The sequence below is a fragment of the Thunnus thynnus genome, chromosome 2 (genome assembly GCF_963924715.1).
Source record: "Thunnus thynnus chromosome 2, fThuThy2.1, whole genome shotgun sequence".
Taxonomy (NCBI): Eukaryota; Metazoa; Chordata; class Actinopteri; order Scombriformes; family Scombridae; genus Thunnus; species Thunnus thynnus.
In genome coordinates this window covers 29,206,780-29,232,112 of record NC_089518.1, presented here as the reverse complement: position 1 = coordinate 29,232,112, position 25,333 = coordinate 29,206,780, and the positions used below count along the sequence as shown (strand labels likewise).

The 25,333-nt window shown below is 38.6% G+C and overlaps 2 protein-coding genes across 6 annotated transcripts; both read right to left on the bottom strand.

Annotated features, from left to right (window-relative positions):
* Positions 1 to 507: 507 nt before the first annotated feature.
* Positions 508 to 9,564, bottom strand: isca1 (iron-sulfur cluster assembly 1). The gene is made up of 4 exons (XM_067615256.1): positions 9,413 to 9,564; positions 4,399 to 4,452; positions 1,862 to 1,967; positions 508 to 1,604 (listed from the first exon to the last, which is right to left on the bottom strand). Exons 1-4 carry the CDS (start codon positions 9,491 to 9,493, stop codon positions 1,456 to 1,458), a joined length of 390 nt encoding a protein of 129 aa, XP_067471357.1. The 5' UTR covers positions 9,494 to 9,564; the 3' UTR covers positions 508 to 1,455.
* An 875-nt stretch (positions 9,565 to 10,439) lies between these two features.
* tut7 (terminal uridylyl transferase 7) lies at positions 10,440 to 23,967 on the bottom strand. Of its 5 annotated transcripts, none has more exons than XM_067615209.1 (30): positions 23,863 to 23,967; positions 22,245 to 22,683; positions 21,699 to 21,853; positions 21,380 to 21,496; positions 21,086 to 21,263; positions 20,877 to 20,965; positions 20,404 to 20,455; positions 20,202 to 20,271; positions 19,833 to 19,959; positions 19,623 to 19,742; positions 19,378 to 19,512; positions 18,757 to 18,934; positions 17,905 to 18,605; positions 17,585 to 17,735; positions 16,488 to 16,574; positions 16,239 to 16,339; positions 15,821 to 15,878; positions 15,465 to 15,568; positions 15,225 to 15,314; positions 15,018 to 15,131; positions 14,795 to 14,872; positions 14,529 to 14,706; positions 14,087 to 14,134; positions 13,916 to 14,007; positions 13,716 to 13,831; positions 13,422 to 13,618; positions 13,149 to 13,219; positions 12,988 to 13,054; positions 12,511 to 12,560; positions 10,440 to 12,165 (listed from the first exon to the last, which is right to left on the bottom strand). In XM_067615209.1, the coding sequence occupies exons 2-30, from the start codon at positions 22,663 to 22,665 to the stop codon at positions 12,025 to 12,027; spliced, it is 4,086 nt and encodes a 1,361-aa protein (XP_067471310.1). In that variant the 5' UTR covers positions 22,666 to 22,683; positions 23,863 to 23,967; the 3' UTR covers positions 10,440 to 12,024. The 5 variants fall into 5 exon arrangements, with proteins under 5 accessions (XP_067471310.1, XP_067471319.1, XP_067471327.1 ...); XM_067615218.1 differs by having other exon boundaries at positions 23,889 to 23,950; XM_067615244.1 differs by having other exon boundaries at positions 12,119 to 12,168; positions 12,517 to 12,560.
* Between the last annotated feature and the right edge of the window lie 1,366 nt (positions 23,968 to 25,333).

The following is a 25,333-nucleotide window of genomic DNA, read 5'->3' as shown; positions in this document are numbered from 1 at the left end:
AAGTCTGTTTATCAAATAAAAATCCTACATAGTACATACATGTATACCCCACTAATGTTTTTGTGTCACGTGTTGACTGGTTTGATTAATAGTCTTTGAAAAAATAATGTGAAGTATGAAATAAATAAATAAAAATGAAATACACCCTTATACAGTATGATTGGCAGATTTACTGATATTGATAATAACTGTACATTTCACCAGAAAGAAGGAGTTAATAATACTACATGTAGTCTATACTGTAACCTTAAGTTTTGGGAAGATTTGGAGGAATATTTGGGTGATGTTGGTTACAGTACAGCTTGAGGTTATTGTAAAACTGTATTGTGTGTTTTGAAGTCATTCAGTTGTACTTACTGCATCTTATGAAAATTACAATGCAATTCCTCTTTTTTGTTTTTCAAGCTGCGATGGTCTGATTTTTATAAATTAGTTTTGTGAATAAAGTAAAAAAACAAACAAGCAACTAGCTGAACATAATACAATGACCACACAATTTAAAATGACTTGATTTAACTATTTCTTTATTATTTTATATGTACACAGACATATTGCACAGGTTACAAATCTTTAGAGCACACAGTCTATACAAAGTCCTGCCTTTAATCAAGCAAAAAGAAACCAACATAAACCTCATGTACTCTTATGTGAGGGATACCTGTTTTGTGCGTTGTTTTTTTTTTTTTATTTGTGCGTTTGTGTGGTTCAAAGGTTTACATTCTTTATATTTACACACAGAGATAAATATATACTTTTAACTTTTCAAAGACTATACAAACTGATAAAGCAGTTTCAAGACACTCAACCTCCACTTCTGCACACCGCTGGTACGAGACTGTATGACAACACACTGTTTTACAGTGTGTTTATTAAACAGCTGTCGGCCTTTACATCTCCAGGTTTTGATGGATAGATTCAAACTTAAAAACAATATACTTAATAGTATCATATGTTTCATCATCCTGTTCAGCTTTCAGCTTTATTGAGTATGTTCTTGGGCCACTTTGTATCATTTCCTCCTGCAAATATATCATGGTGTTACTTGACTGAATTTCTGAAAATAATGTGCGTATAATGTGTAAAATGGCAGCCAGTCACTAAAATTAAAAACACTTTGCAATCGAGGTCCTTCTAAGGTCCGGAGTGGATTTCAGATGGAGAATAAAAAGAAGCAGCTGTCATCAGAAGTATGTGAACCTAAAATCAATTAAGCCGCAATAGTTGTATTAAAACCTTCCTCTAAGCATGAACATGCTTACTTAGGATGTGTGTATGCGAGTGGTCTGCAGGAACCGCAGTGGTGAAAACGCAGGCACGTCCACATCTCAGAGATTTCCTCATGTCCGACTCCGTTCGTCAACACTTGGTCTCTCAGTCTTTTTTTTTTTTTTGGATGGGACAGGGGTTGGAGCAGGGCGCGTAGTGGGGGGGAGGAGGACGGAGGCTCCATGATGCTCAGATGTTAAAGCTCTCTCCGCAGCCACATGTGCCCTTTATGTTGGGATTGTTGAAGACAAATTCACTGGACAGCTTTGACTCCACAAAGTCCATCTCAGTTCCCAGAAGGGTCAACTGAGCTTTCTTCTCTATGAACACCCTCACACCTGCAAGAGAGCAACCAGAGCAGAACCGTCACTATTCCAACAGCAAGTCATACCCATAAAACATGAAATAACAATTAAAGCCACTTTGTAGACTTTGGCACCCCCTAGTGGTAGTTTCACAAAAGTCACTGTAGCAGACAGCAGCCTCACGTCAACTTCCAGTAAGTTGCCTCTGATCCGTTTGATCTTTCTTCATAAACAAAACATTGCAGATCTTTACTATGAGGGACAAAAACAGTGATAAAGACATAACTTACCGTCCTGCAGCACCTCCTCGTCAGACTTGTCCCTCTCCTTGGTATAGTCCAGTGTGTACGTCAGTCCATTGCAGCCACGTGTTCTCACTCCAACCTTCAGACCGATCTGTGAAGAGCCAGAGTTGCTTTAACACTCAGTGAAATTCAACCACCAATACTTCTGAATTTCATTAATTTTGCCATAAGACAAATATGCAGATGTAGCAGTCAAGTATTTCAGTCACTACACAGAGTTTACTAGACCACAACCCACAGCAAAGCATCATAATTACCTTGAAAGAACACCTGAAGAATTAAATCATAGAGTTGGTTTATAAAAACAGATATCTCCATTTTTATTAATTTCTTTTAATCATGTTTTTATTGAGCATTCCAGGTAATATCAAACTGCAGTTGGGTTTTGATTAAGTAAAAGTAACTCAACAAAATGCAGGTAACTTAAAAAATTAAACTTTAATGAAAAATTGTTGGGTTTTTTTCAAATTTAAAGTTTGTTTTTTGGCAAAAGCAGATAACTATATTTCATGTTTCAGAGTTAAACAAATCCATGTAATGAATATAAGTTTAAGTGCAATATTTAACATTCTTTAACATAAAACTAGTAGGTAAAGTGCTGAAAACGGCAACAAAAACAGCCCATTAATAGGCGATTTTACACATTTTTTCTTTACACAAGATCATACTTTGGAAAATCCCAGCCAGACAACAAAACCCCTGAGTATGAACTTGCCAGTGTTTTAATCTGCAGTCATTAAAGACCACAGCTGTCATTTCTTTAAAGAGTACAGTGCTGACCAGACAAGCTCATTAAAGAACTGACCCATTGAGCCTAAAGTGTGCCACAGTTTTTTGCTTACAATCATTTTTTTGGGAACTGCACTAACCTGGAAAAACATGAACTATTTTACAGTATTTCACAGTGTAACTCCATTTGTTACTTATTGTTACTCAGTGTTTCACAATATTCCGTTTAACTCAGTCCTCCATGTTACTCAGTGTAACTCAGTATAACATCACAGGCTCTTCAGTTTCATCTAAATTATCCATCTTTAAAGACAACTCTGAGCCAAAGTTACGCCGAAATTCGTTTTCAGACAGCACATCTCCAGCTGAACAGAGTTGCAGCCATATTACGTCACCTGACCTGAATACTGCGCGCTGATTCACTGGATGGATTATTTGGGTTCTGTTCAAGAACAGCACTAGCGTTTAACGTTTTCTGCTGTAAAACGTGAACTTGACAACGGGCAATAACGGCTTTTGTGACAAAACGTATTTAGGGTTCAGAATGTGCTGTGTGTTATATTTGTTATAACTCACAACTTTTTTTAAAGGATGTTTATCGGTTTTTGCAAATGAACTCTTCATCTTATTCCTATAATATTTCTGTAAGAATTAGGGCTAGACTGATACTGTATATTGGATGATATCAGCTTACTGCAAATATATTAGTATTGGTGTCTATGTTGACTGATAAGTATGAGGAAACTGAAGAGCAGATATGCTGAACTAGCTTTGACGTACTTTAGAAACAGTCTCCATTACACAGTTTGTCGACCAGGAAGTAATGACGAGGTGATTTTTCAACTGTAAAACGTCCTGTTTAGTGTGTATCAGAACAAAAAATGTTGTTTATATCATGTTTTTAAGTTTTAAAAAATTATTATTGGCTGATAAATTGTTATGAGAAAATCCAATATCAGTTGGGCTATAATGCGGTAATTATTATATTACTATATACACTTAATGGAGGAACATTTTTTCATCCTTTACGGCGAGAGTTTTTGTGACAAAGTCTTAAAAATGTGCTGCAAATAGTAATATTTTATGTCTCTTGGCACAAAGTGACAATTGTGTTGATGATCAGTGCCAGTTACTGCTGTTTAGCTGTTAGCTCATTAGCTGCTCAAGTTTCAAGAGTTCTTAACACGCAGAACAAGCTTGTTCTGTGGTGAATAATCTAATGTCTCATACGCCCTGAACCTCCAACTGTGTGATATGAACTCGGTTTTGTTTTGCTGAAGTGAAAATCATCACAATGTTGACTTGGCATTGAAACTGTATTTGTTGGAGAGGTACTGTAGATAATACTGCTGCTAATTGTAGTTACAATGTGGTTAACTTTAGCCACACGTTTTTGATGCAACACAGCAAACACTAACATTTTACAAACACCAAGAGTGGTATCAGTCATGTTGTACTCTATGGAGGTGCGTGTATTGGACAGTGTTAATTTGGATTTTAAAAAATTGTAAAAACAAAACAGGGACAGTGGGGAAGAACACATGCTGACACATAACACATTTGTTGATGTTATAGTAGATTTTAAAAAAAAGCACCTAATTCTTCTGGAAGTGCCGTTTGACGTTAAGAACATAAGTGAAAAAAGTGACACTGTGTCTTTTTTAAAATCATTTGATGAGAACAGCCCAGTTTAACAAACACTGCACCCTGCTGCCATTACAAAAGAGATACAGAAACACTGGCTGTTTATTGATATGATGTTTCAGTGACTCTTGGTTGTATCAGTTACTCACATATTCAGGTTTGCCATCCAACAAACACCTGATCTTGTTCACAGCTGCTGGAGTCTGAAGAAAAGACAACAGAAGACAAAAGGTTAAAACTCATAACTGTAATACACATTATGTAACATCTTTTTACGTTTTCTCTGTTCAGCTTACTGTGCTGCCCATGTTTTGGCAAAATCATGAAAAACATATTAAAAAAGACAAACATGGAGAAATAGTAAATGAGAGTGGTTTGACAAGTTTTTATCATACTGTTAATACTTTTTTTCCCTGCAGAGCAGAAGCTGATACTTCAATATAAAAACGGCAAATACCTACAGCGTAGAGAAATAATCTGCACGCCTGTAGCACCTTCTGTATTTGACGGGATATATGTGTAGATGAGATAAGGTGGAGGCATTCGGCAGACTGAGGTGAACTACATCAGCCACATCACGGTGATAATCCCTTAAAGCCGGAGTGTTCATCTGCATGTGTTTAACTATGCTGTTGTCGACCAATGTACAGAACATCCCAACTGTGTCACAGTCTGGAGCTGTTGCATAACTATACCGCCGGTCAAGTGTTGTGAGGAGACAAAAACTAGGTATTTGTAGAGTGTATAAATAATAGTGTAGTGTATAATAATAATAATAATAATAATAATAATAATAATAGCAGTACAAGCCTTTTGCACCAGATTTTAAATTCTTATTTCTTTTAACCTTAATTTATAAAGAGTAGGATAATCGAGCTCTTTTTGTAATTCTGCAACTTATTTTTAGTCGTTAGGTTATCTCATATTTAATGTCTCTAACAGGTATGGAGGATTATTTTACCCAGAATTATAATTAAAAAGGAAAAATGTAGAATTATAATAGAAAATGGCTCAGGATCTAGTAATAAATCCAGTAAATAAATGTTAAAAAAGATAAAAAGGAAACTGAAAAAGGAAATTGGATATCCAAAAGACAAACTGATATTGTGATATGGCAATTTGAAAGTTCTGAAATGTAAAATGCCTGAATGTAAATGATAAAACTGAAAGCTTGAACTGAAATGTGTAATTGAAAAGAAAATGAAAAGAGAAAATTAACTATTAAGATATAAATTTAGCTTTGTTTTTTCACTTTCTTCCCTCCCTTTTTCATTTTAATTCTGAATAAAATCTTCCTCTTTATCCTTAGTATTAAAATACAATAAGAGTTTATTTGCCGTTTTCTCTTTTACTTTTCCATCGTTTAATTTTTCCACTTAGAAAATAACTGAGACGTCTATGCAGCTGCCTCAAAGTTGAGGGACGATCCACTACTTCATGTTTACTTCAGAGCAGTACTTTTATCAGCTCAGAACAACATACGCGCTCATTATCTTGCAACAGCACTGTCAGCAGTGCTCGTCAGCCTGATATTCTCCATCGGTGCATTTCCATCCCGCCCATAACAATAACCATGACTCTGCACTGACAGCTTTCTGCACTGAGAGTCTGTTTCATGCATATTAAAGCTGGAGTGCAAGACTTTTGTCTCCCCCCTCTGGCAGTAAGAGTAATTACAAAAACACTGTCAACAGGCTCTGCAGTAGCTTCCTCCATCGCTACTGTTGCGGCTGTAAAACGGTAGATAAATTGTTTTGACTGTCACACAACCCCTGCAAAATGACTTGTTTCACTATCAGAATTTGATCCATTTGGTACTATAACATTTGGAAAGTCTAGAAGAGCTGAACAATTACATTATTTTATCCCTATTCAAGTTAGCAAAGAGCTAGCCAGGAGTTAGCCGCTCTGCCGGCGGAAGTCTGCATTCATCTGGCCAGTGCAGGAATATCAAACCTGACACAAGAATAAAAACTCTGGTATAATATGAAATACATCTGTCTCTCTCTCATCAGGTTTGTCCTTTAACACACACCCATCTGTACATCATATACTGTACATCCAAGTTCTTCATCCTACTGGGATACTACCATCCTACTATTGTTCACAAGACATTTACAAATCTTGATGCCAACAACAGCATTTCAACAGCAAAACTACCGCGCTACAAACTACAGCCTCCAAAATTATAATATAGTTGAAACAACACCTCCCTAAAACAGTTACAACAAAAACTGACTATTATTATCTTCATGAAAGTAGAGCTTATTACATAGCTGTTGTATTAGAGCTGCAACTAACAATTATTTTCATAATCAATCAATCTGCAGATTATTTTCTTGGTTAATCCATTTGTAATTTGGTCTACAAAATGTCAGAAAACAGTGAAAAATGTGGATCACTTTTTCCCCAAAGCCCAAGCTGCTACCTAAAATATATTGTTTCAACCCAACCAACAGTCCAAAACCCAAAGACAGTTTACTACAATAAAGGACTAAAGACAACAGAAAATATTCACACTTAAGAGGTTGAAATGAGAGAATTTTGCAGACTGCAACAGTTTGCATGATACTGTAAATTGTGTCCATTGTATGTTTAGCCTATTTGTTTGAGTCTGATTTTTTTGTGTGATAATATGATGTACTGAATGGTATTTTGGTTATCTTTCTATTTTAATATATAGATGGGCCCACAAGTCTGAGACCACATTGAAAATCTCCTGGAAATAATCAGAAAGTTTGAGGATTCAGAAACATTTAAAAACAAAAGAAATAATGACATGTAAAACGAAGAAGAAATATTTAAAATTCTGCATTGTTTCTAGGTCAGCAATCAAATTTACGCAAATTTCTGGAATTGACCTTTGTACCAAAGGTCATATTTCCTTGAGTTGTATCCCTTCCACTGAAGCATGCGTTCAGGTGACGCTCAGGTGTATTTGATCTACTCATCAGAGACTCGTTCGAGTAACTCAACTTACAGCCAGTGTTCAACTGTTATAAATATAACTGTGCCTCAAGTTTCCAGCAGATCGTTGTTTATTGTGGGAGACATGGCATTAGAAGTGTCAGATGTCAAATTGTCATTCTAAACAAAGAAAGGCTTTCTCAGTCTGGATAGACTAAAGGTTTCTAAGGGGGCAGTGCATGGAACTCTACAACGCTTTGCAGAAACTGGATCAGTTGTATGCAAAGGTGACCACACCATCAGAGAATCAATGCATCAAGCTTAGTTCCCTAAAAGATAGAGGAACAGCTCTATCACAGATACAGAATTTGCTAAATAAAGAACTCAAGACTCCAATCAGTAAAAGTACTGTCAAAAGAAGGCTGTCTTGTAGTGGTCTCAGAGGACGAGTAGCAGTAGGGCTGGGCGACATAGCTGAAAAATCTTTAACAATTAAATGTTTCATTTCAGCCGATAATGATAATTATTGAAATATTTAACCACTTTATTTATCATTTTTATGTTAACACAATAATGAATATTCCTCACTGTCTGCACTCATTTTCTCCATGCGGTTTCTGTTGTTGTGTCACATGTCAATGATGCAACTGAACAACACACCGAGTCTGAGATTTATAGCAGTAACAGAAGAGTCTATGTAATGAGACTACAGTGAAACTTGGTGGGAATATTCATGTCTGGGGGTGTTTTGCCTACTCTGGAGTTGGACACTTGACTCCGCCCTGACCAAGGAGAAGTACCACTCCATTCTTCAGAGAAATGCTATAACCTCTGATTTGCATCTTTATGGAGAAAGATTCATACTGCAGCAGGAAAACGACCCCAAACACACCTCAAAGCTTCGCAAGAACTTGTGTGTTTTGCCACAAACAATGCTTTTGTTTCTGTTTTTCTTCAAGATGACAATAAAATTTTAAAGACATAGTGTGTATGGATGTAGAAACGTAATTTAACTGATAATACTAGCACATAATCCTTGCAACAAAGTTCTTGCACTCCCAAAATCAATCGATCAATTTAATCAGGAAAAGTTCATGATTTTTCAAAATATGAATGTGTGCATAGATACAATGAGCTGCTGTGTTTATTATCTAAGCTAACCATTTATGTGATAAGTTAGATTGTGCTCAGCAACAAGCATTCACCTCGTAATGTGGGAAACAAACTATAACCTATAAATTGTCAGTGCAGCTGTAACCCGTTTTTGGTATTTTATACTGTTATCCTAAATCGGAAAGTGGCCGATATTCAACCAATTAACCTGCTCTGTCAAAGTGTACACACGATACTAAAGTGTGGTGCTAGATATTGTGTAAACTGCGTGGTCACACAGCCAGTAGCTAAGCCGTTTGATCAGCCTACCCGTCTGTTTCCCATCATTAGTGTGGATACTTCAACGAGATTGAGCATTTCCTCTCAAACAAGCTATTTATGAATATACATTTCAGAGAAATAGTTGAAGAAATGTGAATGCGTCTTGTTGGCGACACCACCCAATTAGCATAAGGCAAGATGAAAAAGGACCAGGCGAACATATACTAGATTGAACAATCATTTTACGAGAATTTAAGGCTTTTACAACAGCTGCCGTAACTTCGAGCAATCAGTCAACAGCTAACACGGTCACCAGTTAAACCGAATCACCGGTACAACCCTAGCAGAAACAGCCCATTGTTGTATAATTTGTAAACTAAAACCACGAAGTCTTCACATCACCGTTTCTACCTTTTTAATTTAGAACTTTTTAACTACGTAACTTTACTGTTTATAACATCATAGAAGACAGTTGACATGTTCTGCGTTGTTTAAGAGCTGAAACACCGTTACAGTTACCTCAGCTAACAGAACAGTCGGTGGCAATTTACCAAACAACGGCTCAACAGCTTAGCTTAGCAACATACAATGCCACTGAGAAGCATTTGGTTAAGCCCAGGACGACTTTAAGATTATTACCACCTAGCAACACGTTTTTATAAACCACCTAAGAGTGAACATCGGTAAATATGACCTGGAGAAGATTTCACGGGAAAGATCTGTAAACCGGGTCCTTATAAACGTCACAGATGTTAGCTAGCTAGGCTAACTTTGGATCACGTAACGCTACGTAACGGCCGCTTTCTAAAGAAACATATAGAACCTTCCTGAACGGAGAGCAAAGTGTTTAACGTGAGTTTATGACTTCAGTTTATGACTCACCAGTGTCAGCGCGGCTCTTGTTGGCAGTATCTTTCTTTTGCTGACCGCTCGGACGGTCGCTCGCACCATGGAGGCAGACATGTTGCTACAGTTGAAATCACAACATTGAGTCGCGCAAGTGTTATGAAAAGAAGCAGGTAACCGCCCCAAATGAGCAGCTCGTCCAATGACAGTAGCTGACGCCATGACGGACAGGCGCTCAAGCCAATGAGCTTACATATAAAATGTAAGGGGGGGGGGGGCTGGGAAAGCTTCTATTACGTAACCTGCTAGTAATCATGACTGTAAATAAATATATTATATTAATTACACAGTCAATGGTAATAATACTGAAACATTTTCAACAAGTACTTACTCAAAACTTTTTCAATACGTAATTTACGTCTCTGTGCGAATACTCTTGTGTTGATTGTTTTAATTTCAGTTCTTAGAACTATTTTATAATCTGTAAAATTGAGCCAAAACTCCAGGTCAACTAGATTTTTCCAAAGCTCTCGACCACATCGCAAATCAGTCCTCCTCGGCAGATCGGATTTTCTTTTTTTTTTCTTTTTTACTACTTCCAAGGTCAGTAATTGACCAATTTAACCATCCGTCAGGTCTTCTTGTAAAAATTTAAATTAAAACACAACATCCAGTGTCCAGGGGTGAAGTGGGTGAGATTTACTGTACAAATAACACACAATAAGTCTTATCATAAATTATTTTTGAATAAATATGAATTTTATGTATACAACACTTGCAGTGTTTACTGCTTAGTTACACATGCATTAAAGCAAAAAAGAAATGAAGATATTTAATCTTCTATCCATCACGAGTTCATAGGAAATGCTCCTGACTAGTATTTCAAACAATCTCTGGGCGCAACTATGGATATTGCAAAATGCTTTGTGCCACAGAGAAACAGTCAGTCGAGTAGATTGTTAAGTAATCGGTTTGTTTTTTATAAATGCACTAATAGTTTGATCCTCATACATTGTTTTGGAAGGAAAAAAAAAAAAACTTTTTCAAGGAAAATGTTCCACACTGGGATTTGATTTCAGTTTAATGAATTCTTTGAGCCAACCTTTCCTGGCAGGATCGGGGTTCCTTAATAACAAACTGAACCTCCCATTTGGGTCAAAACACAAAAGAAGCAAAATGTAGTAAGGCTGGCATTAAACAAGGCTGCTTTTAAAATTAAAAAATGGATTACAATATCATCAACACAATCTTTTATAAAATTCAACCATATTAAGACAACAATAAAGCCAGACAGTCCATATTCGAAGAAGTTGAATGATTAGCAGGTCTTTCAGACAATATCTAGCAGCAACATAATTCAAGGGCGTGGACCCTCACAGTGCAGCTACCAATCTGTGGCACCATTACAACAAAATGTAGCCTTTGTGGCAAATAAATAAATTATTCTCTCCACCGAACTAATTGAGATTATCTCTAGTTTAGGGGTAAGTGAATATAATGTGTGCAGCAGTGTTTGCCATCAGCTCAACTAGATCAGTTACTTGTTTTCTTTTTTTTTTTTTTAAAACATTGTCAAGCAAGATCACCTTTTCCCAACTTCCTCAGTTGTGTGTTCTTGCACAAAGGTTATGACACACCAGAATCAGCTGAGGAGTACATTTCTATCCTCCTGTCCTTCAGTTACAAGCGGTTGAGGGGCTGTATGCATCTATAAAATAGGGGTGGATCGACAGTCTCAAAAAAAATAAAACTATGATCCTGAAAAAAATATCTGCACTGTGGTTTATTCTAACACAAACACATAAACAGACACTGTGATTCTGTAGGTAGAGCTGCTTTCAAAGCTGAAGGAGAGACGGACTGATGGACGTCAGTGCAGAGGACAATCGATTTAAAAGAAATTCAATAAAAATAAAAAAAAAAGATCCTGGCCATTACGAAATGTACACTGCCATTCAAATGTTTTAGAACAACCTATAATTGATTTGGTTAAATCTCAAAGAACACATTTGTAAATTCATTGTAATTAAAAAGAGTAAGGAATAAGTGAAATGAGAAGTGTTTGGCTCTTTTGGGTTTAACAGAAAACACTCTTAATCTTGATTTTAATTGGCCTCTTCTCACTCCGAGTAGCAGACAACATACTATACCACCACCGTGTCCATTTGTCTTACAGTTGCAGCGGTTTTACCTGACTGTAAGGACAATTTAGCCTATTGTGTCAAAATATATTAGCATCAAGTATCAAGCAAATACATAGTATGTTGTCTGCAACAGACACCTAATTGGAGTTATCAAGATGTGAGCTCTTTACTGTTAAGTCATGTGACAGACAATTCTCATTGACTTATATTTTTGAGTTTAGATTTTACACTGAATTGACATGAGCGTTGCTTGAAATGCAATGAGTTTAAAAACAAACTTGACTGGCAGTGTAAGTAAACAAAGACATGAGGTGCATGCATAATGGCTTGTGTTGTTAAAATGAAAGCTTTAAAAAGCTCCTCTGAGGAGGAGAGTGTTGGGGGTGGGGTGGGGTGGGGAGGGTGAGGGGATGGGGGGGGGAAACACACATAAAAGGCCCTATATGGCTTCAAGTCAAGGCGTCCTGGCTTTGGCTTTCAACAGGCTCCATTGGCCCAACAGTCTCATTCAGATTTCTGGGCTCGGGTCGCCATCTGCCTGGACAAGAGCAGAACCTTGTGGTTTGTGTAGCCACTGCCTCCAAACAGCCGCTGCTCATTCCACTGGGCTCTTCCTGTGACCAGAGCGACCCAAATTTCGGCAGGCTACTGAAAAACACATACACATTAGTTTTAGCCAATCAGAAAGCAATAATCAAAATGTATTCCAAAAAAACTGTTTTAAAGCTGCATGGGACAATTTTTGATGTTAAAAAAAACAACAACTTATCATCCTAAATGACAAAGCAAGACATATCTCCTCATCCTAATAAACTGAGAGCTGTATTTGCTTCATTTACTGCTTTATTTGCATAAAATCATTTCAGGTTACAGGTATGACAGGAAATGTTCTCGGACTGTATAGAAAGCAAAAAATAACAGGAACAAAATACAAAACTTAAACCAAAATAAGAGAAAGTATTTGCTCTGTCCAGAGAAAGATGAATGGACCTGAACCTGCTGCAAACCTTCCTTGCTCTCATTCTCTGTCCTCACCAGCCCTAAACAAGTCAGTTGACCCAAAATACAAAAAAAAAAAACACTGTCAACAATTATAACTGGGACTATTTATTCTGTAGAAAGTATATAGAGAATCTTGCCTCCATAAATTGACAATTTTTGGTTCAAACCAGTTGTTGAGGTTGAGGTATGACATGGGGAGAAATAATTGGAAATGTATGACAATGTATGCTGAAGGTAAAGTGGTGTCCTGAATGGAAAACGGATTATTTTTCACATTCCTCCACCCAACCTACACTAACAAACTGCCTGTTTTTTGAAAAAAATGAATACAGATTTTCCTTAAGCACCTGTTGTAATATTACAATGAAGAATTTAAAATAAATACATCAACTTAAATGTTCAAAACGTTATACACTGACGATTAGGTGAGAAATATTTCATTGTGACTGACACATGAGTTCATACCTGCTTGTGGACTTAATATCACATTCTGTTGCTTCCACTTCTTTTTCTCTTCTTGTAAGGATGAACCCTGGGAAAAAAAAGATAAACAGATGTAGCGATATGCATTGCTGTCAGTGTCAGCAGAAAAAAAAAAAAATCCCCTTCAGAAACTTGACACTTACCTGTTTCTCCCTCTCTCTTAAATTCCTCAGGTGGCCTGAAGGTGAAGGAAAGTTTTCCATCTTCACATTTCCTGCCGAGCAAAAATTAAAAGATTGAAAAGGAAGATACAGATCTTTTCCCTCCATTCGATGTATCAATGTAAAATAACTTCTTAAACTTAATGACAGACAAAAATAAACAATTACTAAAGCAAAATGCAGTTAAAAAGAGTAATACTTTTTTAAAGGGCTTAACAATGTGATCGAAAAAAAAAAAAAAAAGAAAAAACAAACCTGCAGGGTTTTTGTACAGCTGACAGTCCTTCTTGATGTGGGCACTTGATCCACACAGGTAGCAGCAGCGTATCTCCAGTGCATCTCTTTTCCTCCAGTGCTCACCCTTGTGTTTGAACGGCTCCTTGTCCTCTCCCATATCTGTTCTGTCTCGCAAGTTCTCTGGCTTTTTCTCTGAGTCCCGCCTGTGCCTTGACCTGGGTCGGTATTATAACACAAGACAACATGAACATGTAGCTCGACACCTTGTGCAGCTGAATTTAAAGTAAACACTGTGATTGTGACGATACCCACTTTTTACGCATGGGGCAGTCTTTCATAAAGTGGCCAATCTTGCCACAGATGCGGCAGCAGCGGTCGTTGGGAGCCACCTCTCCCTCAGTGAGAACTTCAGGATCGAAGAAATACTCCTGTAAGCAGACAAATCACAACGTCAGTGCTTAGATAACACAACCGCAATATGCAAACGTGGTGTTTAGATGGCAAATACCGACCATATGACTGGGGTACTCAGGACGAAAGACTTTGACTGGTGTGCCGAACACTGTTCTGCCGTTGATGAAAGCCTTCATGATGAAGTTAGTCACTGTATTGATGAAAATCAGAGATGTGAGAATACAAGAAAATACTTTTGAGAGATAGAAAACAGAAAGAAATTCACATACTTTTCCTGGACAGACCAGCACCCAGATTATGATTCAGGTCGAATGGATCTGTAATATGAGCAGAGAAGAGAAAGAAACTTTCATTTTCAAAATAGCAAAACAATCATGTTTCAACAGCTTGTGCAGTTGGATGGGAGACAAGTTTAAACCAGGGCACTACAAACTTTTTCATGTTACTCTTTCAAATCATTTAGTTATCTTTTTATTGCAGAAGTTTGGGCAAGAGCTCATTTTTGCTTCACGTAATTCACGCAATTGCAGTTTGTGTTTATCTGCCACTATCAGCCAATGTACGTAAGCTAGCTAGCAACTGACTGTGTGATGCGTCTTTGCTTCAATTCATGCTGCTGCAGGCAAATTCACATCCGCTCTTTTATTTCCATTGACTCACATCTAAATTTCTCATCGCGTTCTGTCTTAACACATCGTACGACAAGCTGACCTTCAATGACGATGTATTTGGACGTCCACTGCTTGTTGAAGGTGGTGAGGCGGGCATGCTGACGGATACAGACAACGTGCTCTCTGAAGTCAAAGTCCTCAGTGTAGAAGCGGAGCAGGCCGAGCCACAGCTGCCCCACCGTCTCAGTGTTCTTCCCGTACTCTGGCCAGCGACCGGGCTGCAGGTTGAGAAAGACAACGATCTTATTGAGACGCTGTGCCAAATATCCACACAAACAAAAATATGTAAAAATACGAAATACTCACAAGTGCTTTTAAATCATCAAAGAAGTACACGTTCCAGCCATCCACTAACACTTCAGGCTTCTTCTTTCCATCATAAATCTGCAACAAACACAAACAGTTCAGAAAAATCTAAAATTTACAGAGTTAAAAGATAATATTAACATAAATGATCAGTTTTTGTAAGATTGAGAATATAAAATTTCATTTATAGATAGAGAACTGTACATATGTTTGTCTTTTTTACCTCTTGCAACACAGGGATAACTGGTGGGTTTCTCTGCTGGAGGAAGAACAGTACCATGAGGGTGTAAGCGTAAGAGGAGAGGCTGCCACGTGAAGCATCCCCGATGTCACACATCTGTGATGGGACAAAAAAAAGAAAATTAGGGTGTCTCGCGACATAGAAGACATGTATAGACGGCTCAGGTATGAGTCAGTAAATCATGCTCACTTTGGCGAAAACCTTCATGACGTAACAGAGGATCTTCACTCTCCTGTCAATAGCAGCGTACGATGCTAGCAGGTGTGTATTGTGCAGGGCCTGAGAATAAAAATGTTGACAATATGAAAATGACAATAAGAGAGTGGCATACATTTTATTCTATTGGGAAAACCCTGCATCTGGCATACTGACAGATATTAAACTACCTGAAAATAAAACAAATCAAGAAGAGTAACTTGAAGTCTCTACCAGTGTGTTATAGAGGCTGATGTCTCCCTCCAGGCCGGTGCGAACATGGAAGAACTTCACAATGGGTACTTTTGCCGTGGTGATGGGTAGGATGTTCTTCAGATCTTTTGGCAGTGCAGATGTGGAGACAGATTAAACAGATACTATTTACTTCTCACATCACATTACCCAGAATTACGGGACAAACTTTATTTTTACCATTAACTTTCCATAAGCTGGCTTGTTGCCATGATCTAAACTGAAACCAAATTCGGCTGCAAGCTTTCAAACTAATTTATTAATAACTAATGGAATAAAAACCTGTGATGCACTGGAAGTACATTTTGTTTTACCAGTAACAGTCTGCTATTTCTTACCTGGGTGTCTCTTCAGAAGTCTTGCCAGGCTTTCAATAATATTGATGCAGTCAACATCCTGTAAAAAAAAAAAAAAAAATAGGACCAAAGTTATATTTCGTGAATTTCAGGTCAGAATGAACAATACTAACAAACCACTGTTACTTATTCCTCACAATGCCTAAGAATTGGGTTTAGAAGGACAGCTCAGTGATTTGCCATTTTTCAAATTCCTTATGCAGCCAAACTCTGGGTAGTGAGCTGCTGCAGACAATTGCCCATACAGGGATAAATTAAGTTGTACAATTGTAAAATACAATTAAGTTATATTGAATTGAACTGAGGAGGCAGAAGCATACTTGACCACAACAACTGAAAAGTGCCTTCTTAGGTGACTAGATGTAAGTAAAACTAACAATGTGATGAAATGATAACTTACATCCATGGTCTCCTGTCCCTCCAGCACCATACAGATGTCCAGGTCACTCTGTCTGAAGCCAAAGCCGTTTTTGGAAGATCCAAACAACTGTAGCCGAGCACCTGTCCATCAAAAACCACGATGAGTACATTTCATCCCAGTTATGTTGCTCTTCATCTTAGTGGTGAACGGGCAAGTCAATAAAAACACATCATCATGCTGAGCAATGTTTAAAAAAAAAAAAAAAGAAGTGATGCTAGTTTACTTCACCAGCAAACTGTCGTCTGACAAAGGTCTCCAGATCTTTCAGGATGTGCTCTCTCACACCCACTTCCAGTTCATCAGGGGCAAAGTCCGCTGAAAGGAAACCGATCAAACCTCAGATCAGACCAAGGTCACACACTTTATGATTTCACCAAACTGTAATGACTCAGTTTTTTATAACCATAGTAGTTCAACACGAGGCTAACTGAACAGATCATTGTTTAAAAATGTATGCACATATACATAGTATCTGTATACATGCAACTCTACATCTCTGCTGTGTACTGCAGGTGCATAGAGAGTAGAGTAACAAAAATAAATACATATGCCAAGGTAGGTATAAGGTTGAGTAAAACTACAAACAAGCCCAGTAAATAAATGCTGCATGACAAAACTAAGGGAACATGAAAACAATTACATTCTGGTCACTTATGCAATAGTGAGAAAACTCAGTGTCCAGAATTTGCTCCTCTGCTCTGCCTGGACACTGACTGTGATGACACCAGTGCTCGTTAACCTGCTCATTAAGGCTAGGCTGGGTTTCTCACACAGCCGCCCCCCCAAATGTCCTCTCAGTCTGACAGCTGCTTCAGAGTATTTATGCGTGTCCAGGAAAATCCTCCATTGCACCCAAAAGAATAATATCACCTGCTGTATAATATTTTGTCATTCATCTCCTTAACCGCGTTCAGTCTAAGTCATGGGCCGCATTGCTTTAGCACCTAACTACATATCAAACCACTCCTCATTTATTTCTGTAATGGTACTGCCCTGCTCTGATGAAACCTGACAGCTGTACCAATATGTTCTATTTTTTTTCAAGATTTGAAACTCTGTGGTTAGAAATTCCTCTTTTCACTTTGGTGAATGAAACTTCAGAGAAAATCTCACAAGCGAGCACCTACTCATGCGCAGCTGGCATTCATCAAGTTGAAACGAGCACTTAAAGACGAGTTTGTGCGGTTAAGAGAGTTTGGTGAATGTGACTTGGAACATTTGAACAAACAAACCTCACAGGAAAAAAGGAAGATATTTAGTATAAGAATATGAAAATGTTCTTGCATGACACCCGTTCAAAATACTCACTTCTACAGAATACTTACTGTAGCATTGCTCACAGACTTTGTTCAGGACACTGAAAAACTCTGGTGTCATTAAGGGCAAAGGATCCAGCTGCACCTTCTTGAAATCTTCTGGACAATCTTTCTTCAGATGCCCATCACGTTTGCACAAGCTGCACACCACCATGTGTGACTGGGAGAGATTGAAAAGTTTAACTGACACAATGCACACAAGCTTATTCGCCATGACGAGTTTGAAGTTGTTTTTGTTGTCTTTCAAATCACTATTAAAAAGAATCTTACTTTTCAAAGATGGGTACATAAATACTGTATAACAAAAACACAGTTGAGGCTAAACTTACCTTGCCTCTGGTGAACGCCTGCCTGGTGAATTCATAGGTCCGTCTGCTTTGTTTTTGGTTTTTATTTTCTGGGTTCTCATCTTTGATTGTATCCTCTAAAGGTGGAGGTGAGTGACTGGCAGCCGCCAACACTTCCTCTTCCTCGTCCTCATCCATCGAACCGGGTGTATCAAAATCTGGACCTTCCTCATCAGACAAAAGCTCCTCCCCCGAGATCTCATCCACTAGGAAAATCTCCTCATCCTCTGTGGTGAAGCTATCCAAGTGGTGTCTGGTATGTGTGTCCACATCTACATCCACATCTTCATCCTCCTCATCTTCAGAGAGACTGCTTTTACCCAAGTCCACTTTTTCCTTGTCCCGCTCTCCATCCGAGTCACTGTCCTCTTCGACTTCCTCCTCTTCTTCGATGATGCAATCAGAGTCTTCAGGACCATTTTCTTCAGTTTTAGGTAGACTCCCATGTTGTGACTTAATACTAAGCTGATTGAAATCTGAAAGGCAGCCGACCTTCTCGTTAACATCCTTGGCGTTTGCACCTTGAGTAGGTCCCCGCTGTGCGTCCTTCTTGTGATTAGCAGCTGGCGCGTTGAGTGGCAGTGCAAAATACTTATATGTGGTTTTGAGGCAGTGGAGGATGAACTCGTACATTTGCTGGCTGTTAACTGTGCGGGCCACATTCCTCTTCACAGAAAACGGGTCTAAACACAGATATTAGTTCCAGTTAAACCAATATTCAAACTTTTTAAACATTCAGCAGAAGTGAAGATCATGTCCGACATTTATACCAACAAATCCTGTTAATTAAAGCAATGACATATCAGTAATACTGCCAATGATTAATTTTCTGACCCTCCACAGCAATGCGTTTCTTTGGCCAGTCTTTAGTCTCTCTGGAGAGGACAGTACTGGTCCGTACACTGATGACATTGTCAGCCATGTTGAACTCAAGCGAATAGAAGCGAAGCATTTCGACCCAGAGAAGACCGTCTTCCGCAGGGGGGTGAGGGCTCGAAAACACCAGCGGAACCTGCGGAGGAAACGCATCAGACACACTTATAGTATAAACGTTCTTGAATTAGTCACATTAATGGATTAAAAGATCACATTATATATGCCCTTGGTTCTTTAATACATCACACACACATACTACCGACCAGTTCCCAAAGCATACCAGACTGTTTACAAGATTTTTTTTAATATTCTTCCCATTACAGTACACATTTTTAAAATTTTTCTACAACCATGTGATGAATACAATCTTTTCTTCAAGGACTGAAGAAAAGGGAAGAATTTTCTAGCAGTGGCACACATTTTTGTTTTAGGTGTCTTCCAGCCAGGTAACTTTGGAGAAGGTTTTGAGCTAGAAAAAGCACATTCCCCATAAAATGAATGCAAAGAACTACCAAAAAGTAACACATCCTTTTTTTTCTCCTTGAGACAAAAGTACGTCTTTTGCAGGGTCATGGTTACCTTTCCCTTCGTACCGGAGCCCTCTGCTGCCTGTGATGATTCTTTGGCTGAAGAGGTGTAAGCCCAGTGTAAATATCCATCTTCCACATGCGTGAGATTGAAGTCTGACAGCTTGCTGAGTGAAAACACCTTAATCTAAAAGATAATAAAATGATTAGTAGAGTTTCTTTAAAAAAATAAAACTTAGGAAACAATTGACACAAGCGAATATTTTAATATGAGGCTCAAGATGAAAAGAAACACACCTCTTGGTTCAGATAGGTGGGCAAGAGGGACTCTTTGCGTTGTTGTAAGAAGAAGATAACCATGAGGGCGAAGACATACGGTGGCAGCCCACCTTCCTCTGCACGGTCGATCTGACAGATCTAAACCAGCCACAAAAAAAAAAAAACAGATGTTAAAAACAACATTCAGCTGTAGTGACCAACATTTCAATGTCTCAAATGGGAACTTACCTGGGCCCAGTGTCTGAGGCTCAGAACCAGTGGATGGAGGAGAGGCTCCCGACTGGCGAGAGCCGAAAGATAGGAGGTGGTTTGGAACGCGTTTTCGTTCCCTGCGCTTACTTTGCAGATTAGGCCACTGTGGGAAAAATAACAGTTTAACTTTACTGCCCTTGTGCATGAGGTAACATACCACTAACATGAGAAACTGTCTTTTTTTTTTATCTCTTTGCATGTAAGAAAACACTGTTTAGAAACTCCTGGTAGTTTTATGATGTCTTGATTAATGATCAACATGAATATATTGTCATGACTTCAGAGTTTTTCCTCAATCATTGAGATTAATTCATGATTTCAATATGGAAAAAATTCAATACCCACCTCTTTTTTTCTTTGCAGATTACTACAGGTACCCTGGCATGAAAATCAGCTTCCAGATCAACAAAGAGAGCTGAGGGAACAAGACGTGTTAAATTTAAAATCAACCATGACTATCTTGCACATGGCAAACTTCCCTTTGGTAGAATTTCTATTCAAGGAAAACTGTCAAATCTTGCAGCTAAATGAAAGAGAGGTGACTCACGGCACATAGCGAGGCTCTCCTTGACCAACAACAAGACGTCAGGCTGATGCATCTGTGAATACATTCCATTTCAAAGCCTTTATACAACATAAATATAATATAAAAAGAAAATATGAATAGGGTACGTCCTACAAACACAACATCCAAGAAACAAGCAAGCAAATATTTTGTGATCAACACAGTCATAAACTCATACGGGAGCTGATTTGTTCTGAATACTGTATCTAGCACCAATCTGAATTATCCTGAACGTCAGTTATGTAACTTTATTTATAGTGTCATATTATCCTGAACTGCATCCTGTGACCCAAATCTCACAACTTGTAACATTGTGACTTTCCTACAAGCTATTTCGGGTGTTTTTTTCCCTGTCAGGAAGGGGTTTTAATTTTATTACTGTGGTCTTTAACTTATTTAACAAAATAAAAGAATAAACAAAATTCACACAATCGAACTCACACTGGGCTACTCACGTGAGGTGGATACTGAATGTCAATGTTGACATCAGAATCCTTAAATCCAAACTTAGTGCAAGATGATCCATATAGCCTGAGCCTGATCTCTACAGATATGAGAGATAAGGACTAATGTTATTAACAGGAAAACATTACACACAGAATAATGAGCCAAAAGTCAGTTTGCTAACAGTGTCAGCATGAATTTAGATCCTTTGGTGGCTTACCAGGCAGGACGGACTGAAGGAGTTCTTGCATGATAGAGACAACAGACTGTCTCTTCTCTACGTCCAGGTCATTCATCCCATGCTCCCGGACAACAGCCTCAAGTGCAGCATTTACTGCACTGATCTGCTCCGGGCCAGGGGGCAGGATCTCGGTCAGCATCACCTGCTCTTGCCTCTCCTATGAACACAAACATAACAGGTGTTCATCCCAGTTGTGAAAGCACAAACACTGTTTGAACAAATATTTACTGTGATCACGCTACTGATAATTTGCATAATATGACCATCTCTCACCCTGGCCCTCCTCTTGTGCCGCTTGTCTCTGATATGCCTGTAAGCGTCAGACACAGATTCCAGGACAATATCGCACAGAGTGCAGGTGTAAAGTGCACCAGGGTTGCTGTGAGATTTCTGAACCAATTGAAAGAAAAAGAACAAAAAAAAAATCAGACAACAGCTGCAACAAATTACACTGTTGAGAACATTCTTAATGCACCTCATACCTATTGCAACCTCTTATTAGATCTATTTAACATACAATTACCTATCCAAGCAAATATATATATATATATATATATATATATATATAAGGCTGCATATTTAGTGCCTGTACCTTCTTCAGGGAGTAGATCTCTTCTCTGTTAAGCCGTCTCTCTGCCTGCCGTAGGCTGTGCAGCTCTTTGGCTGAGAGTGTGGACTCTTCATTCACATGGCCCCTGTTCTCTTCAGCAAAAGCTTTCCTGTTGTTTCGGTTTCTCCGTCTTCTCCCTTTAGAAAGAAGAAATAAATGCCTTAAGGATTAGTTGACCAAGTCTCAGAGACAGTGTTAACTAGTAATGTGTGTATGTCATGGATAGTGTAACACAGTCTTCAATTAAGACTCAAGCTAGATTATTATAATACACATCTTCATCCTGAACCTGAAACCATCACATCAAATATTTGGCATTTTTGCTAAAAAATGACACAAAAAAAATACTTGATTATCAAAATAGTTGAAGATTACTGTTCTGTCGATCAACTGATCATTGCAGCTCTATGACAGTGCACCCCATCTTTAAAGATCACTGTAATTGCCACTTTACACTTTTTTCAGGTGTGGAAAACCCTGCAAGTGTCCCATGTTGTTCCCCACCGAGTCTGAGTTTTAAATTCTCACCTGGTTTATAAGCACCACCATCACTGTCCTCTCTCCTCCACTGCTCCTTGTCTTCCTTTGGACCTTCTCCCTGGGTATTCCTCCTCCAGTGCTGCTGCTGCTGCGAGCGCTCTCTCCAGTTATCCTCTCGACTGCCACCACTGTTCTCAGGGCCTGAAAACCACCGGATATCATCCTTCTGCAAGGGGCTGTGACCACCTCGGAATCCTCCAGGGGAATAACCTAAGGGCCCCATTCCTCCCTTCTTGGGGCTGGCTCGGGACGGCCCACCCTGGTTCTTCTTGTCCTGCTGACCTCCATGTGGTCTGAAGCTCTGTCCTCTACCCTGGTCCTGGCTCCTCCAGCTTTCCGCCTTGTCTGATGCTGCTCCCCTCTCCCAGCCGCCTTGCCTTGTCCGGTAAGACCTGCCCGAGTTCTCCATGGTACACTTATGCTAAAACTGCAAGGCAAGGCAAGTTTATTTGAACGGCATTTCAACAGTAAGGCAATTCAAAGTGCTTTCATAAAACATTAAAGGCATCAAGAAACGCAAGACAATATAAAAAGATATTTGAATACAATTAAAAATAGTTAAATAGAAATTTAAAATGACCTTAATTGAATAAGACAGATAAAACAGGAGAATAAAAGTTACAGTGCAGTGTAAGATGTTAATCAAAAGCCTCAAATTTGATTCAATCAAGAGGCAGCTGCAAAGAGAAAAGTCTTCAATCTTAAGTGAAAAGAGCTGAGAGTTGCGGTAGACCTGCAGTTTTCTGGGAGGTTGTTCCGGATATGTGGAGCATAGAATGAAATACGAAAGTACGAAAGAAACCGAATGGTATCAAAACATCCTTATCACATGCTGTATGCCAACAAACATCTGCCAAACTGTTGACTTTGGCGGATGCCCTTTTCATTGGAGCAGCGTTTTATTTTAGCTTCCCATGTATTCATTTGTGCAGAAGTTTTCGTTTTGTCATTCTGTATTTGACTGTCTCTTGAAAACTAAGGTTAACGGTTAACAGACTTTTATAGGCTATGGACGTTGACAGTGCTTGACAATCTGAAGCCCGTTGGGGAAAACAAACATTAACATGAATGCTTCTCGTGTTATCGTACATATCACTAATATAATAGTATGATATAAACACAACGGCTTGTTTAATTCCGGTAACTATGTACAAACACATGTAACCAACATCTCAAGTTACCTGGCTAACTGTAACCAACTCTACTTAAAGAGCTTGTTATGACATGGTGTTAGCGCAAGCTAGCTTACTAGCATGTCCAGTCTGATTTGCATCTAACGGTAGCTCTTCTTCGAATTAACGGAGGTTAACTTTATCATGCATGTAGCGAGCACACTGTCGATGGATTAGCGTTAATAACCAAATTTCAGGTTAGCGAACTTGCCACATATAACCCAGCTAGTAAATGTTACGGTTAGCTACTTCTGTTTAGCTTACCTAGCTAGGCCACCTAGCTACCCAGCTAGCAGCTGCTAGCAGCTAACGTTACTGTGATTATTCTACACATTTTTGCTTAAATGTTTAACCTGCAGCTGCGGTAAAGGCAGCCACCAGTAACGTGTCACTGATAATTTCGCATGAAGAGTATTCACAGCCATCTTAAATACCTTTTGTACGTGCACAGAGGACATACTTAAAGCCTTGTCCAGGTCTGACTTTGTATGATCGGGACTCCCTGAAAACTTCACGCCGGGGGGCGGTGCCTTACGTCCTGCGTCAGTGTTGTGTGCCTGATGCGCGTTCTCGTCGGCTCGCACTAGGTCGTCTAGTCAGTTTTTGGATGAACTAGCAACCTAAAAAGTTGTTTATTTAACTAATCTTTGCCTTAACCCCAAGATTAAACCTACAAGAGACCTCACGCCTAACTGTCACTTCGAACAGAGATGGGGGTTTTTTTGCTGGCACGACTGCAATCACGACTAGACTTCCCTGCAGATTTTCAAATGATTTTAACCTGTAGATAAATTTTCAAATTGACCATCATAGCGTTATACTATAAAATATGTAAAACTAAATAGTGCTAAAAACATATTGACATTAAGATGGACTAAATTAAGTCCAACAATAAAAATCTATTCAGATGGGGGGTCTGTATTCAATCAATGTGCCTCAATAGCTGCCCAGCCCAAGGCAGACTATCAATTTCCATGTACATTGATGTGAGACCAAATATAGCCTACAAATGATAGGAAAACATGAACAGTATATTTTGTATGCCTTCATACTTGACATGCATCAGATAATCTGATCTCATATTGTATGTTTGTATTATTCAGTCTAGTTTGCCTAATTTTCCAAGCTTTAGAAATAAAACTCACCTATACTTTGCTACTCAGTCCAACTTCTCATTTTCATCAAACCAAAAAAGGGTATAGGATTTTTGTTCTGCATTCTTACAAAGGTGCATGCAGGTTATCATGTCAAGTAGCCCTACAATAACACTAAGCACAATTTATTTTCCCATGTCACAGACCAAATCCTCTCTACCTCCCTCATTTAACTACTTCTATTGCCAGGAGTAGGATACCTCTTCTCAGGTGGACATAGCATAGGGATCCACACCAAAAGGTTTCTGTTCTATCTATGTGAGGGTCCTTAGCATGGAAAAGTTTGGGGACTCCTCAACAAACTACATTTCAGTTGATGCAATCACCAGAGGCAGTGCATTGCAATGTAAGTGATTGGGGTCAAAATCCACCAGCCTCCGTCTGTGCAAGATAATGTATTTAACCTCTTAACATCCACCCTTTTTTTTTATTTTCGCCTACTTGGCATACCAAAATGGAAAACCTTATAACAGAAGAACTGTAAAGCCACAATGTATGTATTAGACTTCATTTGACAATTGACATCTTCTAGTTTCTGGAAATGTGTTTGTTTAGCATGTGGCTAAAACACAAACAAAACTACATTGGTTCAAATAAGGCTCAAACAAGTGTTTTTGGTCGTCGTCTATAATGAGTCATATTTGAATAACAATAATTAGGACTTGCTTTATGCCAGAACTATGCAAAACACCATAAACCTTCTACATCTTTTCAACCTTTCCAGACTTTCAGGCCAAACTTTATGGGAGCT

What these genes read in the sequence shown, in the direction of transcription:
- isca1 (XM_067615256.1), bottom strand. Translation starts at nt 9,493, where the DNA reads ATGTCTGCCTCCATGGTGCGAGCGACCGTCCGAGCGGTCAGCAAAAGA. An exon ending in CAAGAGCCGCGCTGACACTG is followed by an intron (nt 4,453 to 9,412) that starts GTGAGTCATAAA and finishes TCTTTTCTTCAG; the next exon opens with ACTCCAGCAGCTGTGAACAA. An exon ending in TGGATGGCAAACCTGAATAT is followed by an intron (nt 1,968 to 4,398) that starts GTGAGTAACTGA and finishes GGCTCTTCACAG; the next exon opens with ATCGGTCTGAAGGTTGGAGT.
- tut7 (XM_067615209.1), bottom strand. Translation starts at nt 22,665, where the DNA reads ATGGAGAACTCGGGCAGGTCTTACCGGACAAGGCAAGGCGGCTGGGAG. An exon ending in GGAGAGCCTCGCTATGTGCC is followed by an intron (nt 20,272 to 20,403) that starts GTGAGTCACCTC and finishes TTGTTCCCTCAG; the next exon opens with CTCTCTTTGTTGATCTGGAA. An exon ending in GACTGCCCCATGCGTAAAAA is followed by an intron (nt 13,619 to 13,715) that starts GTGGGTATCGTC and finishes ATACCGACCCAG; the next exon opens with GTCAAGGCACAGGCGGGACT.